At 46.1% G+C, this 12,390-nt stretch overlaps 1 protein-coding gene across 2 annotated transcripts in view; it reads left to right on the forward strand.

Moving 5' to 3' along the window:
- CACNA1A (calcium voltage-gated channel subunit alpha1 A) overlaps positions 1 to 2,347 on the forward strand; it is a 134,752-nt gene extending 132,405 nt beyond the window's left edge. For both annotated transcript variants that reach the window (XM_033924194.1, XM_033924195.1), the window contains exon 46: positions 1,508 to 2,347. In XM_033924194.1, coding sequence (XP_033780085.1) covers positions 1,508 to 2,137 — 630 coding nt within the window. In that variant the 3' untranslated portion in view covers positions 2,138 to 2,347. The remainder of the gene's footprint in view (positions 1 to 1,507) is intronic.
- The last annotated feature ends 10,043 nt before the right edge of the window (positions 2,348 to 12,390 follow it).

The following is a 12,390-nucleotide window of genomic DNA, read 5'->3' on the forward strand; positions in this document are numbered from 1 at the left end:
GAGGAAGTGTTAAAAAAGGCAGGAAGCTTCCAGCTAGGCTCATGTCATTGCAGACTTCCAGGGACTGGCTCATATTGGTCAGAGAAATGCTAATCCTTTGTATACTGCTAATATTGAGAGAGAGATATCTTTCAATCAGAATTCATCGGGACTGGTGAGACTTAGAGGAAGTCTCCTTGGTCTGGGCTGCTGATACTAGGAATGTGACTGTGTAGTGTGGACTGGTGGCATGAGGAGAGGGACTCGGTCTGGGCTGATAACAAGGGGAGAGAAAGTATTGTGCCCCCAGCTACAGTGGCTCTCAATCTCTCTCCACTGTGACTCCCAACATGTCTTCACCCTATCTCCACCTGCAGTGGCTCTCTCTCCGATCTGTGTCTCCACAGTGTTCCCCACTCTTTGCTATGTCTGCACTATGTCCGAGCCCACCAGTGGCGTAATAAGGGTAGGAGGCACCCTCCTTTCCATGCCCCCACTCCTTCCTGCCCCCCCATTCCACACTTGCGCTCTACCTCTTAATCTTCACCAACGCAAGTGGCTTCAGCAGCATGCTCCTCGCGCCAGTGTTGACTTTCCTTCTGAAGTGTCTTCTCTGTTTGGCAAATTTATTACTTAACTTGGTATTCTTAAGATTGTAACCATATTTTAAACTTTTTATTGTATGATTTTATTTTTATGGTATGAATGAATGCATTTCACTGACTGTCCAGTTTCTCTTGGTGTAAACTGCCTAGAACTTTTGGTAATGGCGGTATAAAAGAATAAAATTATTATTATTCCTGGCCCCGTGACCCGGAAGTGATTCAGAGGGGATCCAGGCTGGTGCGAGCAACAGGCAGACCTTGGGGGGAGGGATGGCGCGAGCGTGGCATAGTGTAATGGGGCAAAGAGGTGCCAGCACCCCCGCCGACTTGACGCCCAATGCGGTCCACACCTCCCTTACAACGCCACAGGTGGTCTCAGTTCTGCTCTCCCATGCAGCAGCTCTCAGGCAAATGCCACTCCGTCCATCGCACCTCTCAGTGCTGTTCTGCCACGCCCATGCCTGAAGTGACTCTAAGCCACTGCCACCATGTCTCAACTCTGCTTCTCAGGGTCCACACCTGCCGTGGCTTTAATTTCCTTTCTTTCTCTTGGGTTCCCTCTCCTCCCATCATTGCTTCATTACCCAGATGCTTTAATCATTTATTTTCATTTATTTTTTTATTTCTTCTTTTTTTTTTTTTTTTTCTTCAGATGCATATGAGCAATTTAAAAATATTTTGCTATTTTAACCCCAGAACTTATGAAATTCCATTTCTCATTTCTCTTTATTTTGTTTGTATTTTGTCTTTTCATTTGTTTTTATGGCTGTGGCTTTTTCCCTACTTCCCATTACAATGTTCGATCTCCTTTTCCTCTCTGTCTGTTTTCCCTGGTTATGTTGCTTCCCCTTTGTCCTTCCATCTCTTCTTGGTTCTTTTTCTTGTATTTTCTTTTGATTTCCTTTCTTTTAATTTTCATGTAGGGCAGTAGTTCCGTCAGTGCGAGCCCAGTCCCATCGACATCTGGCACCAGCACCCCCCGGCGTGGACGCAGACAGCTCCCCCAGACCCCATCCACACCCAGGCCGCACGTGTCCTACTCCCCTGTGGTCCGCAAGCCTGTGAACACAAGCTCTCAGCAGCATCCATGCCGAATCTCCAGCCCTGACTCTCGAAGACACCCTCACCTCCCTGCAGAGCACCACACAGGAGAGCAGATGAGCGGCAGCCGGTCTCCAGGGATGGAGAGGCACTCAGTCCCACGGAACGAGTCACCCCGCACGCACCGCCATGCCAGCAGTCGATGGTCAGCACCGAACCCTCACACATCGGAAGCACCAGTGGCACTGCGGCATGGAAACTTCTACAGGAGCCCTGACTACACTGCACCAAGTGGAGAATCCTTTCCATATGAGAGCACACAGACACCCAGCTCAGGGCGGCCGCCCAGGACTTCCCGGGCTGGCACGGCGTCCGTTTCACCCTCAAGGCATGGGCGGCGGTTGCCAAATGGTTACTACCATTCTCATGGACCAGCTAAGCCCCGGGGAGGGGGCTCCCGCAAAGGAATGCATGAACTGTACAGCGAAACAGACGATGATGACTGGTGCTGAAGGGGGTGTCTGGAAGCAGTTACAAAAAAGCAATCAGGCGGCCCCTTCACCTCTTCTGCTGGCTGGTCTGATTCTTCTGAGGTTCCTCCTGGGGAGGGGAGGACAGGAGCATGTTTACGATAAGCCAGGAGGAAGCGCTTTGGCAGCCTCTGAGACTGGACAGAAACTCGGGCCACCCACTTTCCAAAACTCTTCAGAGAAAAAAAAAAACGTTCCAAAGGAAGGAAACAAACTGTTTTTTCTGCTTATATCGATGAGTTTTATCATCTGCTGACTTGGGTCACTGAAGCCTGTGACCTGGTATACGTGTGTTGTGATGAGGAAGCGGATAAATCTCACACACACACATAAAACATATTCACAGCAAACACACACTACACACAAAAACAGTGGCATCACACACATTGCCACTGCACGCATACACATACAGACAGACACTACATGGATACACACACACCAGTGCTTGCTGGTTATATCAACAACCCCTTCCTATTACTGCCTGCAACGAAAAATAATACAAAAATCTAGAGCCAAACGGATTCGAGAAAAACAGCGTTTTTTGCGCTAAACAGTTCTGCCTGAAAAGGTCTGTCCCTTCTGCCTTTCCCCTTGTCTGAAGTTACGGGGGTCGAGACTGTGATGTACTGCATGAAAAATTAAAACATTTAAGACAAAAGAAGCAAACCGATTTAAAACCACAGAAAGTTTGATTGAAATGTTCTCCTTAGTCCTGTTGTTAAATGTTTTGAAGTTCTCTTTCTCCAGTGAAAGGAAATCAATCTGCCGTGGGAATACCACACAGCCAAATATAGAGAGAGTTCCTGTCCCAAAGCACTTAGGGAGAGAGAGTGTGGCAGATTTCCTGGTCCCCAGCCCCCTCCTCTCAGGTCCAGACTCAACTCAAACTCTCCCTTTCCATTTCCCCCAAGATCTTCTCATAAGTTACTTGCCTACTGTGTCCACAAACTGTTCAAGCCCCAGGCTAGTGTGGGATTTTTATGAAGTAGCCGCCCTCTGGCCAATTCAGACATCCATTTGCTTTGGGTCAGTAAATGAAAGCAGCTTTAGCAGGGAAGTAAAGGTGACTGGTGAAGATGATGCCAAACCACTCCACTAATAGTTTGCCAAGAAACTGTCATTCAACTGGCAGCCCCCAAAAGCTGTTGGGATTTGCATACAGGGGGACTGACTTTACCTTTATCGTCTTGTCTTTTAACGCCAAAACAAAATCTGAAAAGTAGGCAAAGGTCATCCATTTCAGAAGCTCCCCCACCCTCAGGTCAGACCGGGAAGGTAACTGTTGTACTCAGGATGCACCTGGCGCAAGAGAACTTCAAGCCTGCTGCTCAGCTCAGCCCTATGGACGGAACCCTGAGCTCAGCATGTGGCCAGGTTCACTCGTAGACTCTTCTTCCATGTCTGCTCTTGGACCGGCAGAGTTCCCCTGTCGCTTTGGAATGTGTATATCTTGTGCTGTTTCTGTATGCATTGGGGAGGTCTATGTGCAAGCACTGGATTGTGGAAGCAGCCCCCAGCTAATGGGGGGGAGGGGTAGGTTTTTCATTTCCTGTCAATTAGAGGGAGCTGGAGATTTTCACACTGCCAAGTTGAGTTCCCAGGCGTTGCAACCTCTTTCTGAATCTGAAGTACAGGGAAGCTTATTTCTCCAGTAGGGATGTGAAATAGGATGGGGGTCAGGAGCAGGACCCACAAAAACACAATATTGCATGGTGAATTGGAGATTCAAAAGTTATTCTCATTAACAGTAAAGAGCTGGGTGACAGAAAGGCTGTCTCATTCATGTTTTCTGAGACTTTAAGATGACCTAGAGCTTGTCAGAAGATGATGCACCCCAGCCTGTCCTAGTTTAACTATGCAAATGCAATTTCTTTCTAATGGGAAAGATATCTGATTGGTGAAGGAGGGTGGCAATGTGTCCTGGGGGGCAGGCACTTTGGGCATGCTCAAGTCCTCAGTTAGTGGGGTCTCTTTTTGCTTTGCAGGTATGTTTCCCTCACTGTGAATCATTGTCCAAAAATCCCTAATACCAGATTCCACCCCCACCCCCCCAATATTAGGTTAGCCTCTTCTGAGCTATTGTTGGTCCATAAGAGTGAGCAAGTGACAGACCTGATTTTGGGGGAACTCCGGCATTCCTAGAGCTGATGCCTACGCCTGGCCCTTTTGAAGATGAGTAGGGTTTGTCTTTCAAAGCAAGAAGCAGCTTCTTCATTGTAGACTAAAGTGTGATGTTCTTTGTGATTTCTACAGCTGGCCTCATGAATATTGCCATGTCTGAGCGAGTGGAACTGACGTCTGTCTTTATATAGTGGGTTGTCAAGTCTGATTGGTTGGGGTGTGAGATGGGTGAATTCCTCGGGAAGGCAGGATAGATGGTAGACACAAATTTGAATTTTGGCGGGAAAGTCCGTTGGTCACAAAATTAAATTTTGGCAGGGAGATTTGTTGGGCACAAGTGTTTGACCCACAGTTTTTCCTGCTGAAATCTCCAGCCTTCTGGATGGCTTGAAATGTCGGTTTCACTTATTTGGATATGGCAAGACTTGAACAACCACGACAACCACCAAATTTTGACTTCATGGGGGCCACTGGAGGCAACAAATCACCTTCACTGCCCTCCACACTGCTCTTAGCTTTAGAGGGTAACTGTCATAAATGAGGTGAGCAAGGCACATCAAACAGAGCTTTACTGGTGTCCTGCATAGAGTCAGGGAGAAATGCTGGTGAGGGGACACTTAAAGGTTCTACACACAGATAAGTTGGTGATTAACCCTTAGAAGAAGTGTGGATATCTGCCCCTCTTCTTACCTGTAATAATCATGGAGGGCTTCTGGCTGACTGCCTTATTTTTAATGTCTAAGAAATGAAATAGGGGAAGAGGGAGGGCTCATGCAGTTCTTGCTATAAAGCAGTGTTCTTCAACCTTTTTACACCATAGTCTTGCTTTGTAGACTGAAATTTGAAAGCAATTATGGAATTTAGTACAAGAAAACCAACCAAATATCCTATTCTACAAAATCGCTTTAAATCTCCCCTCCTCAGACACTGTTCTGTTTACTGGCATGTTTGCTTCTGTATTGCAGACATAGCTTCTCCACTTTGGTAAGATCTATTGCAGGGGTCCATGCTCAATCACATTAAGGTGCCGAAATCCAAAACACAGGCTAAGTCTGTGGTCTCAAACTCAAATCCTTTGCAGGGCCACATTTTGGATTTGTAGGTACTTGGAGGGCCTCAGAAAAAAGTAGTGAATGTCTTATTTTGCATGAGGTAAAACTCTTTGTAGTTTATAAATCTTTCCTTTTGGCTAAGTCTTAATACCAATATTGTAATTTACAGCTAAAGAGACATATGACCAAGAAACTGACTCCGCCCATCTCCACCCAATCTCCGCCGCAGACCCCGCCCCCATAATAATACTAATTGTAACACTATTTTTTCCATTCATTTTTCAGATATACACACACAGTATAATCTTATTAACAACACATAAGGGTTAACCAGAAAATTAAAGTGCACAAAGCACACTGTATGCTTCTCAACACTCATTCCTACCAGAACACAGATAACCCTTATGCAACAACTAAGGGCTCCTTTTACAAAGGTGTGCTAGAGCCTTAACGTGCGGAATAGCGCATGCTAAATTGCCGTGTGCGCTAGCCGCTACCGCCTCCTTTTGAGCAGGCGGTAGATTTTTGGCTAGTGCACGCTAATCCGGTGCATGTGATAAAACCGCTAGCGCACCTTAGTAAAAGGAGCCCTAAAAGTACTAATATATACAAAGAAAAGCCTAAGATTCAAGACTCTGCATACAGTACAACCCCCAGAGAAGTAGAAGCAAAAGCATTTCTTCCTGAACAGTGCAAAATACAAAACAATCATATTCTTTGCTTCTTATTTTGTTCGATTCTATTTTATGTACACTTTAATCAGGAAATGAAGCCTTACAATTCTTTCTTCCTTCTCTTATCTGCTGCATAGGAGCCAGAGCGAAATCTTAACATCCAATCTTTACAATGATTTGTTAATGGCTCCCAAACACCATTAAACTTTTTATTACCAGAAATTGGAAAAACTACGATAGACTAAGTTAGAATTTCTGGTGGAATTCATTGTGCCATATCTTTAAAATGGAAAGAATATTAGCTATTCAGCAGGGACGTTGTAAAAAGTTTAAAGATGTTTGGGAGCCATTAACCCTTTCAGGACCATAAGGATCGTAGGCCAATTTTTGTGGTTTTGACGACATTTTTATGGTAAAAAGGGCTTGCAGATGCCAAAAAATTGATTTTTTTTTGTGAAATATCATTATTTTTATTTAAAAAAATCACACTTCTGGCTTATGGACAGTGTGGCAAGTGAATCTTCTCGTCAATCTGGCAACGACGCTAATGAATGAATGTCGGAACCAGTTTGTTTACATAAAGGCAGTATCCTATGGAATCCGTACATATCAAATTTAGAACTGTAGACTATCCCAATCAAAATTTATAGGATTTTAAAGTTATGGGACAAATATGTCCCTTGGTCCTGAAAGGGTTAACAAGTCATTGTAAAGATTGGATGTTAAGATTTGGCTCTGGCTCCTATGCAGGAGATACGAGAAGGAAGAAAGAATTGTAAGGCTTCATTTCCTGATTAAAGTGGACCTAAAATAGAATTCAGTTGGATTTCGTTTGACACAATTCAGTCACTAAATTGCCGAAGAAAACCTTTCCCCCTACCTTCGTCGTCTCCCTCTTCCTCAACTGCCTCAGCGGCTCCTCGCGCGTCCCGCGCCTCGTCCGGAAGCCTTCCCTCTGACGTCACGACGTCGGCGAGAAGGCTTCCGGCACAGGCGCGAGACGTGCGTGGGCGCCGCTGCGGCGGCCGAGGAAGAGGGAGCCGGCGCGAAGGTGACGCAGAATCCGTGGCATCGCGCGGCCCGACGCTTGAAGGACCAACTAGAGACGCCGGCATAGCTGGTGCAGAAGAGGTGCCCCCTCTAGTGGCAGTGTGAGGGTAGAAGAGTTTCAGAGTCAAAATAGGCCCAGCTGGAGGAATAGCCTTCAAGAATCCCAAAGTCCATCAGCAAATTATAGCCAGGCTCATGTGTACAAGATGTCTACATCAAGAAACATGAGGCTCTAGACCAGGGGTGTCAAAGTCCCTCCTCCAGGGCCGTAATCCAGTCGGGTTTTCAGGATTTCCCCAATGAATATGCATGAGATCTATTAGCATACAATGAAAGCAGTGCATGCACATTCATTGGGGAAACCCTGAAAACCCGACTGGATTCCGGCCCTCGAGGAGGGACTTTGCCACCCCTGCGTCTAGACACAAGGCATCACCCTTCCCTGTGATCATGCAGGCTGGTGCCTATAGGAGCCAGGTTGGAAGGCAGTGGATGTCAGGGTGCTGGGGGAGGTCACACATTTCCAGCAATGCCGGCCAGCGGTCTGGAGAGGTCACTCATTTCCAGCCTTCGAGTAGCCGGTGAGGAAGCTTGTGGCCTTTGAAAAATCTATCCAGTGATTTTTCCAGTGAAACAAGCCGCTTCTAAGGCTCCATGCAGAGATATTTATGATTAATCAAAGAAAAAATAACTTGATATGTATAACACAAAAGTAGTCTTTTGAGATGGTGACTAGCGGTTTTGGATAAGTCTTAGTAGCAGAGCATCTTCAGCTCAGCACAGGGTCAGGATAAGAATTAATGACCCTGTTTCCTCTCCCTCAGCCCTATGTCTTTCTTCTTGGTTTGAACTTCTCCACAGCCCCCTCTGGCCTTTTTCCTACCTGCATGGCTCTCATCAATGCTGTTGCCCTGCTGACTTTTACAGCCCTCCTAGCTTTCATCGATTCTGTCTTCCTTGCTGATTTTAACAGCTGTCCTCACTCTCCAGTGCCAAGACGCTTTGTATTGTAGGAAGTTGCATTAATACCATCTGTGATAGGGTTGCCATCTGGCTCCAGAAAAAGGAGAACGGATCAAGGCATCCAGGTTTTACTTCCGTTGAAAGCAATGAAGTAAAATCTAGACATCTCAATCCAACAGTCTGTGAATAGTGTTATCAGGAAATGTTTGCATATTAACTACTAGCCTGTGAGTGCAGGGGGTCATTTTATAAAGGAGATTTTGCACATAAGAGACCACTTATGAACCACCCCATGCATGAACGTTGCGCAGTTACATGACCCAAGGGTAGGCATGTTTGGGAAATCACAAAGTGCACGGCTATGTGGCATACTTCAGCCACATACAGTACATTTGCACTAGCACCTGAGCTGGTGTAAAGGAATAGACCACATTTTAGCTTTGATTTTGGTAGCATTTTCTATGCCATTGTATTAAGACACTGAGGCACCTGCAACACAGAGCATACAGGAATCCAACCGTACAAGGAAGCAATGCACACAAGTAGTACAAACTGAATGGAATACTCCAACGGGCAGCATACAGAGAAATAAAGGAATGGGATAACTCTATACATTCCAGTAGCAACTAATAAAAATATTTAACAACAAAAAAAGACACTGAGGCACCCATGGGTCATTTTTAAATCGCCTTCTGACCTAGGCACCCCCGGGTGATCTATACACAAATGTGAGGTTTACAAATATGAATGTATTTCCCATCTGCTTAGCTGCAAAGCCCACACTTTCTGCACTGTGGGCTTTGCACCCAAGGAGAAAGGGGGACGTACAAACCTGCAGCATGGTGGGTTGAATTTTTATGGAAAATCTAGGCATGTTATTTTTTGATACTGCCCAAAATGTGTCCCCAGAAATGCCAAACCGAGAGAAGTCAGTTTTCAGACAGCTGCTTCCCTTTCTGTGTATGCTGCATCAGGCAGTTCCACTCCTGTACGCCTCTATGGTCAGCAGAAATCCAGAGAAAGGGGGGCAAGGTAGCTCTGAAGCTATGAGAGTTGGCAGTCTTTGACCTCAGCTCTACTATTCCACCCCGTCCCCATTCTGAACACATGCTAAACCTTTCCATGTAATTTTAGGAGATGGAAAGTGACCCAAGAAAGAGGTTGAGATTGATCCCTTCCCCCTGCCCTGTCCACGATTGCATGTCCGTGTGCATGCCGCAGAAAATACAAAAGAAAAAAGGAAACCTCTTCTTAGGGAATCTGCCTCCTTCGTTTTTTTAAACTAATCTGATGACTCCAGTTTTGCTTTCTGTATTTTTTTACACGTCTTTGGTAAATGGGTGGCAGCCTCATTTCTGTAAACTTCCCAGTGTTAAGCAGATGCTGGTGAACTCTTGTGTTCTGTTTCTCTGCCTGTCTCTTTTCCCTTCTCCCCTCTGTCTCTCTCTTTCTCTGTCTCCTTCTTTATTGAATGCTGTTTCTACTGGTGCATTTTGTAAACCCAAACGGAACCTCCTTTACCAAACCTTAATAAAATCCAAGAGTATGCACATTTTACATTGGAAAAGGGGCCCTTTCTGTTTCCTTTCTGGATGTTTTGCTGTTGCTCACTTCTGACTTCTGTATTTGGATTGCGTGTCTCCCCACATATGAAAGCGGGTCAATGTGTGTTTGTGCGTTTCTCTGGCTTTCTTTTTCCTTGTGGGATTGAGTATGTCTATTTGTGCATTAGTCTCTTTCTTCATGGGGTTGTGTGTGTGTGTGTGTGAGAGAAACTGTGTGCATCTATGCATGTCTCCCCCATATGAATATGAACCATGGGTTCAATGTGTATAGATCTTTCATTTTCTTTCTCTGTTTTGGGTTTATTATGAAAACAGAGCTGTGCTTTTCAAATTGGCAGACAACAGATATAATTTCCTAATGCAACAATTTTCTTTTTAAAATGTTTGAACTGATGGTCAAGCGGTGCCAACAGGATCCTGGAAGTAAGGATAAATTGTTAGGAGTGATTGCGGCTCCAGGGCTGAGCCTGAATCATTTTGAGTTCTGATTTCGGTGCCAGGCAGAGCCCCTTTCTCAGGTGAGTGCTGCAGCCCCCTCCATGTATCTCCAGGGGCCAGACGGTACTGACAGAGGGAAGGAGGGCTGGGGACAGCTTTCGCTGGCTCCACAACTTTGCTAGGTATCAAAGTGCCTCTGTCCAGAGCTCATAAAGAGTTCCATTAAAGTCTGAGTGTCATTTCTCTGGGTCTCTCCCTATCTGGATTTTTCCCCATTCTCATCCTGATGTGTCTTTCTTTCAACCTTGCCGCTGTCTCTCTTCTCCCTTCTGTTTTGGGGATATCAGGAGGGGAAATCTTTGCTGCACAGTGTCATACAGTAAACGAAAGCAGATAAAGACCCGAACGATTCATCCAATCTGCCCAAGGTGGCCAGAGCCATGCCTGTCCCCATGTCAACCATATAGGCAACCAAATGTGATGGGGATGATATGTGGTTATAACCAAGCCTTCAATTATTGCTGACAGTATTTAACATAGCAGTCAAGATTTCTTCCCCTCCCTCCTTGAGCTACACAACACCCCCCACCTGCAATATGTAACGATAAAGTGCTCTACGACAGTGTTTCTCAACTCAGTCCTGGAATACCTCCTTACCAGTCACGTTTTCAGGATATCCAAAATGAATATGTATGAAAGAAATTTGCATAGAATGGAGGCAGTGTATGCAAATCAAGTTTGTGCATATTCCCTGTGGATATCCTGAAAACCAGACTGGCAGGACCGAGTTGAGAAACACTGCTGTAGCTGAAGTTTTCCCTGCCTTTTGCCGGATCCAGACTGCAACTGGCCTCAGTTCTCTCATGCTAATCTTTCAGCCTCCTGCCATTTGCCGGGCCCAGATCATAGAAGTCTGTCCAGCATCAGCCCTTAGCTCCCCCCAGCAAATCTTTCAGTCTTTTGCTGGACAGAGACCGTGGTCCAGCATCTGCCTCAGTTCTCACCTCAACAGCCATGTTGCATTTCCACCCTCTCTGTTTAGGCATCCCCTGCATTTTTTGAATTTGTTCAGTTTTTGATCCTACACTTCTCCTGGAAGGCTGTGCCAGGTGTGAAAAAGTATTCCTTAACATTACTCCTAAGTCTGCCTCCTGCAACCTCCATTCATGTCCTCTAGTTCTACTGCCCCTTCGTGTTTGGAAGAGATTTGCTTGAATATTAATAGTTCAGACTTGAAGAGCATGTATGACAAAACTCTTTGCTGTAAATAAGCAGAAAACAAATTCTTTAATTAATACCGTTTAAGTACTTAAATGTCTGCATCTCTCCAAGGCCAATCTGGGATGTGGCTATATCCTTTGGAGGTGGAGCCTTGCTTGCAGCTGACTCAGGGTCCCTTGTAAATTCACTTCTGCCTTGTTACACCAGGGAACATCCTTTGCCAGGCGGAAACTCTGCAGCTTGAAGCCTGTGACCCTCCTCTGCCCAAACTATCTAAAACAGCTTCGGACATCCTTATGGCTTTCATGCTTGCTCTTCCTCCGATGAGAAGGCCTGTAAAGGGCAGGCTGCTGTGCAATGAATATGGATCAGAACAGCAGCGGGACCAGGGAGAAATGTTTGAAGGACACGAGGGGCGGGGGAAGCAGAAAGACTGGGTTTACTGTACCATTGAGTTACTTGACTTGGATCCAGGCAGTGGCGCTTTTGTCCTAAACTGTCACCCAACAGGCTCAGTCTTTTCCCCATCCCCTCCCTGGAACAAGCCTGACAGAGAGGACTGGGTAAACCAGGTCAGCTAGTGGAGGAATGTGGCAGAGCAGCCCAAAGCACCTCATTCCTGCCCGGCATTTTCTTACATTCTAGAAGTGAGGTGATTGCTTGCATGCATTTCTGCGAACACGAGCTGCTGCGTTTATATGTTTGTATATACTCTGGTGCGTGCACATGTGTGAACACTGAGGTGCTGTCGAAAAGATGTCGAAAAGATAATGCACAGGCAAGAGAGAAAATCAGCTACCCTGAGAGGGCTTAGGTGCCTGTGTGTACACAAATGGGGGGGGGACAGAAGCTGGTTGCCTTGGTAACTCTGGAACCTTGTAGCTTACTAGCAGTTGAAACATTTCCTAGGGCGCTTGGTTGTGCAAGCAGCAGCATCCTGTGTGTGGGCACAGACAGGAAGGAGGGGAGGGGTGCTGACTGCCTGCCTCAAGCAGCTCCCAGGACTCTGAGCCTGAAGTGCAGGAATTCACAGCTAGACCCCCCCCCCAAACAGCTACTGCACCGGAGGGTAATAGCAGTGAAGGGCAGCAGGGTCAGTTTCCACTGCTTGCAGGATTCAGAGAGACAGGAAGGAAGTGTTGAGTTGCTGG

The sequence above is a fragment of the Geotrypetes seraphini genome, chromosome 16 (genome assembly GCF_902459505.1).
Source record: "Geotrypetes seraphini chromosome 16, aGeoSer1.1, whole genome shotgun sequence".
NCBI lineage: Eukaryota > Metazoa > Chordata > Amphibia > Gymnophiona > Dermophiidae > Geotrypetes > Geotrypetes seraphini.